Source organism: Microtus ochrogaster, chromosome 5, assembly GCF_000317375.1.
Source record: "Microtus ochrogaster isolate Prairie Vole_2 chromosome 5, MicOch1.0, whole genome shotgun sequence".
NCBI lineage: Eukaryota > Metazoa > Chordata > Mammalia > Rodentia > Cricetidae > Microtus > Microtus ochrogaster.
In genome coordinates this window covers 62,325,727-62,331,220 of record NC_022012.1, presented here as the reverse complement: position 1 = coordinate 62,331,220, position 5,494 = coordinate 62,325,727, and the positions used below count along the sequence as shown (strand labels likewise).

Genomic DNA, 5,494 nt, shown 5'->3' with positions numbered 1-5,494 from the left:
ACCAGGCTGGTCTCGAACTCACAGAGATCCGCCTGCCTCTGCCTCCCGAGTGCTGGGATTAAAGGCGTGCGCCACCACCGCCCGGCTGGAAGACTTTTAATAAAGCAGAAAATTTGAAAGACTGTCCCACCTATATTGGAAGCTTGTCAGTCACTTTCATCTGTGCCCTGCAGAATGTCTGGCAGTTTCTTCTGTGAAGCAGAAATTTTAAAGAACTGTCCTCCTACCCTTTGCATGCCTTAAGAGCCTGGAAGGCCAGGTCAGAAACCTGTAGGTAGTAGGCTTGATGGCCAATCTGTGCCTGATGATGGGATGAACAAAGTTACCTCATCCAGTGAGCATGTCAAGGGTCACTGGAACATTCATTAAGAGGTTCATTTGTGCTTTATCTTCTGCTTGATCATTGTAAGCTGATTTCCAGCTAAGAAAGGTGGCCAGCTCCAGCACAGCTTTAAAGAAGAGTTTGGCTATGGGGGTGGGAATCCAGGTCTGTTTAATGGCATTTTGTCCCAGGTTGACTGGGAAGGAAGATTTTTCCGGCCTTTGAGGCTTGAGACAGGGGACTGCAGTGGCTGGGAGTCCTACCACGACACAGGGAATTTCTGCTTACAGGGGTTGGTGACAGGGGTTGTGACAATTCACTCCAAGGACATTGCAGTGGAGGTGGAGCTTCCCATGGCAGGAATGGAGCTGCCTGGGAATCAGCATTGTGTAGTCTTAACTGTGGCTGCACTGTCTGTGCAGGCTCCTTGGGACCTGAACTGTCTGTCTCCCCTTCATCAGACATAGAGAGATCAGACATAGGAGGGGTGGAGGTGAAGGGGAGGGAGACAATAGTCAACAGGGGTGGGAAATTGTGTAACAGGAAAAAAAAAAGTCCCTTCCTAACTGAGGGAGCAGACAAATCTGACAGACAACACAAAGGAAGGAAAGGATGGGGGTCCCAACACTTACTTGTCAAAGGAACCGAGAGGCTTTTTCACAGAAAATACACCATATTGGGGGCACTGCCTAGCACTGCAAGTGAGGAGAGGGAGAAGACTAGAACCTGTTCTGGGCAAAACACAAAAATTACAGTCACAATGAAAAACAAAAGGACTCTGACCAGGCAAGCTCAAAACCTATGCTCGATGTCCCTGTTCCAGGTGCCAGATATAACTGGGCCCTATTGTGTTCCTTGGGGGAGAGGGTGAGAAGCCACAACATCAACCAACATAGACATTGGGAGTCCAGTGAAAGGGATAGGGCAGACTTGTTCATTTAACAACAGGGGAAAACATATATACCGTTCCAGCAGCCAAGCATTCCAATCCATTTACATTACATGGTCACCCCTCATTGGCTAGACACAATCAAGACTTTCTGACAATGCTTGATGCTGGGCCCTAACACACCTTGAAATAATATTTTACAACATTAACTGACTGATGTGCACCACATATTCCATACTTGTATGCATGTTACCTTTAAAAGTTTTTGTGCTTTCAGAACAAGGGAACCAGACACCAATGAAAATGGATGGCCCAGGTGATCCAGCATCTCAGAATGCCTCTGCTGCAGTCCCCTCAGAAGTCTGCATCCAGAACAGCTTCAAGGCTGCTGGCTAAAATGATCCAGCCCCACAAACTACTCCAGCCAAGACCTAACAATCATCCTGATTTTCTCAAAGTTCCCCCAAAGATAACACAAACAATACTAAGTAGCCTAGAGAACAATATTACATTCCCAAAAGATGGATTATGGATGTTTATTATCATTTGAGGGGGTTGGCTACAAATTGTTATTGGTCTTAGTCAAAAAAAAAGGGAAGAACTAAACAAAAGAGCTAAATTCAAATATCTCTTTCTGAAGGAAAAAAGGAGAAATAAGATAGAAATGATAGGTGAAAGGGAAAGATTATTGAATCTACTTTAATCCAAAAAAACAACTATTAATCTCAAAATATTCTACATTTTGATATATTGTTAGAAGTTTGAAGTTAATTTTAATATACTGTATTATGTTTCTACTCTTGTTGAGATACTATGTTTCTGTAGCTCATTTAAAAATGTAATGTATAATCTAAAATGAGGATTAATAGTCATCTATAATAGTCAAACTTATAGTCATATTAGCTTTGCTTTCAGGTTATACAGAGATATATTTAGATAGATAGATAGATGATCTTCAAGCACTTCCAAGACCTACAGAATATGACATTTAATATGTTTAATAACCTAAGGTTTTTTATGACAGTGAGACATATCTGCTTCTGCTAGTACCAATTTACCTCAAAAGAAGATGATGGCATCAAAGAATCTCTGTATGGAGTTTTCTTTCCTTATGGCACAAGTTAGCCATTTAGTCAATAAACTGCGCTTGCCTCAATTGCTGACAGTATACTGTCCAAACTGGACCCACAGAATGCAAAAGAAAGCAATTGTCAAGCTTTGCCAAGACAGGGTAGGGGACAGTTCTTCAAAATTTCCTGCTTCTCAGAAAAGTCTATCAGATATACTAGGCCTATAGGCCAAAGATGAATGTCCCAACATTACAAAAGAACTTTGGTTGACTGTCTAGGCAGCCAGATGTCCCTGTCATTAGGTAACATTACATACTTCTGAGGTCTTTGATTGAGTTAAAGACTAAATATTTAGACTTAAAGTTTTCTGGAGTTATGATAAGAGCAAATTAGGTATGAAATGCTAGACTCACAAAGAAAAGGTAAGTAATAGAATATTTTGTCTAAATTTACCAAATAAAAATGGACTAGATTTTGTAACTTTATAATAAATTTTAATTGTTACTTTATAACTGTCTTTGTTGTATATAATTTTACTATGTTAAAGTTAAAGCCTTCCTTTTTAATTAGACAAAAAGGGGAAAAGTGAAATATTCCTTTACACTGTCACTCTGATTGGTTTAAAAAAGAAGCTGACTAGCCAATAGCTGGGCAGAATAAGGTTAAGCAGTAGAACCAGACTAAGGACACTGGGAAGAAAAAGGACGGAGTCAGAGGAGTCACCAGCCAGACACGAAGAGGAACACAGGAGGTGCAAGATGAAAGAGTCGCGATGCCACGTGGCAGAATGTGCATTAATATAAACAGGTTATATTAAGTTGTAAGAGTTAGTAATAAGCCTGAGCTGTAGGCCAAGCATTTTATAATTAATATTAATCCTCTTTGTGGTTATTTGGGAGTGACTTCTGGGACACAGAAAAAACCCTGCCTATATTTACTTTCACTTGATTATAAGTAACAGAAAGTTGGCTGGGAACAAAATCCCATATTGATAACTAAAAGAACATCACACAGCACTCACCAGCCCTCAGGAAGGCTGGAAGCCGCAACAACAATTGACCCCAGAGTTTTTCTCTGGAGTCTCCTGAGTTCCTGAAGTTTTAGGTTTTCTTTTCTTTCTTTCTTTTTCCGGTATGTTTCTCTTTATTTGTGTGTGTATACATTATTTCTTATTTTTCTGAAGTTTTGATTCCTTTCTACACGGGAGACAAGACATGGTGATTTGCATCCCCCTTAACTTGACTCATGCATACAAATAGACCTGCTTTCTCTGAATTCACAAACATAAATTCCCGGGAGAAAGAATGCAATTTGCTGAGCTTCAGTGAGATGTCCATCATGATCCAATCTATGAGTGGGGCAGGTGGAGAGGGAGGAGACAGATAGACAGGGTTAGGGACTTTCAACGCAAGGGAATAGAGGAAAAAAGAGGAAGTGGGTCAACTAGAAACCAGGAAAAGGAAAGCAAAGTGAGTGGAATATGCAACCAAATATGTTTAAGTCTTGACAGATTTTCTTCTGCTTTCTTTTCTCTCCTTGCATTTGCTAATACTCTCCTAGTGTTTCTGTTGCAGGGATGAAACACCAGCTTTGTGTTTAATATACAGATTGTTATGTAACTGTAGGGGTGGGGAAACATTTTACTTTGCAATTTAGTAAATGAAGCACTAGTCAGGGAATGTGCCACTGGCACCAGCATTCCCATTCACAGGAACTCTGGGCTGTTTTTATATTTTCACATTCCAGGAAACTTATGCATGTGAGTATTTCTCTATTTTAAATTATTTAATTGAAGTTGACTTCCCAGTGCTCAGTTTTACCACACTTAAAGAAAAAGAAACATCTTTCAAGTTGTAGATAAGTGTTACTGAATTTCCTTCCAGTGACGTTACATAATGTGTCCTTTACACACACATAAGGAAATAGTGCATTTAACAATTCCCATAGTGGAAATGAGATAATGAGAACACTTACCAGCATCCTGAGCTAATATGAATACACATACAGTTTCTTCTCCATCTACAGAGGCTGAATCACCACGCCTGAGTGTCAAGCCTTCTTCCTCAGCACCATTTCATGCATCCAGAAAACACTGACTGACCACCTAACAAGGAAACAATAACTGTTGAAAATTCAGAAATAAATTGACACAGGTACCTGGTACTTATCCTTACAGGAACTGTGGCACACTATGTGGAAGAGAGGTGTCTGTCCAGATGGCAGTATACACACAGAAAAACATCACTGCATCCTACCCTCAACGCGGTACACACAGCAGGCTTTTCTGCCAATCTTGTTCAAACACCCAAGTCAGAAAAGCCCAAGGAATAAAGTGGGGAATGATCTGAACATATTTCAGCCCTGAAACCAGGCCGACAAAGCGCGATCTCTTCCTGCTTAACTGAAACAATGACTGAAGATCCAAGATGATGAATGAGGTGCTTTTCTGGAGATACTCAAACATATCAAGGCATATGCTCAGCTATCACGTGGGGAGCAGAGAATGTCCGCAGATGGTATGTTTTCATTCTCCACCTCCATATATACATATACATATATACATATGTCCATCTCTCTTATTTTTCTCTCTCTCATTCAATTCATTCAAATAAATGTTGCTCCCAGTGTGAGAAGTTCATTGAGGCATAATTTAGAATTAATAAGCCCAAGCAATACTATGCAGTTAATATACTTCCCAAGTTGGAAGCTTAATGTCACCACATAAAAAAAAACAAGTCTTTGTGATCACTTGAGTAGCAGCTGTGCACGGATCAGGAACACAGGAGGGAATTTGTTAATTATCGTTACCCAGAGGAAAATAATTAGTCATTTGTATAAGAAGAATAAAAACAAATGTTGCTATTTCCATTTTAATTTCAACAATTGGGGTTGATAAAGCTCGAAATTGATCTACCTACTAATGAAAGCCACAAACTTATTAACATAGTAGCAGATTGTATATAATTTTCCTGTTCATAAATTAACTGTGCCCTATTCATTGAGTAATTGCTACAGTGTTTTCAGGGTATGTGAAGTAACTGCCAAGCTACACTACAAAGAGGGTAATAGCCACCCTTCCCTTCAAGAGGACAGTGCAATCTGGCTTTCTGAAACCTTCAGAGCAAGCTGGGTGTTGGGATGCATACCTGCTTTTCTAGCAATAGGAAACTGAGGCAGGAGAATGGTGAGAATCTCAAGAAAGCCCAGGGCGAG

At 40.2% G+C, this 5,494-nt stretch overlaps 1 protein-coding gene across 1 annotated transcript in view; it reads right to left on the bottom strand.

Moving 5' to 3' along the window:
- The window catches only part of Mlip (muscular LMNA interacting protein), a 256,970-nt gene extending 252,671 nt beyond the window's left edge, over positions 1–4,299 (bottom strand). Inside the window, exon 1 of the mRNA XM_005347604.2 lies at positions 4,256–4,299. Within this exon, the coding sequence (XP_005347661.2) occupies positions 4,256–4,284 (29 nt within the window). The 5' untranslated portion in view covers positions 4,285–4,299. The remainder of the gene's footprint in view (positions 1–4,255) is intronic.
- Between the last annotated feature and the right edge of the window lie 1,195 nt (positions 4,300–5,494).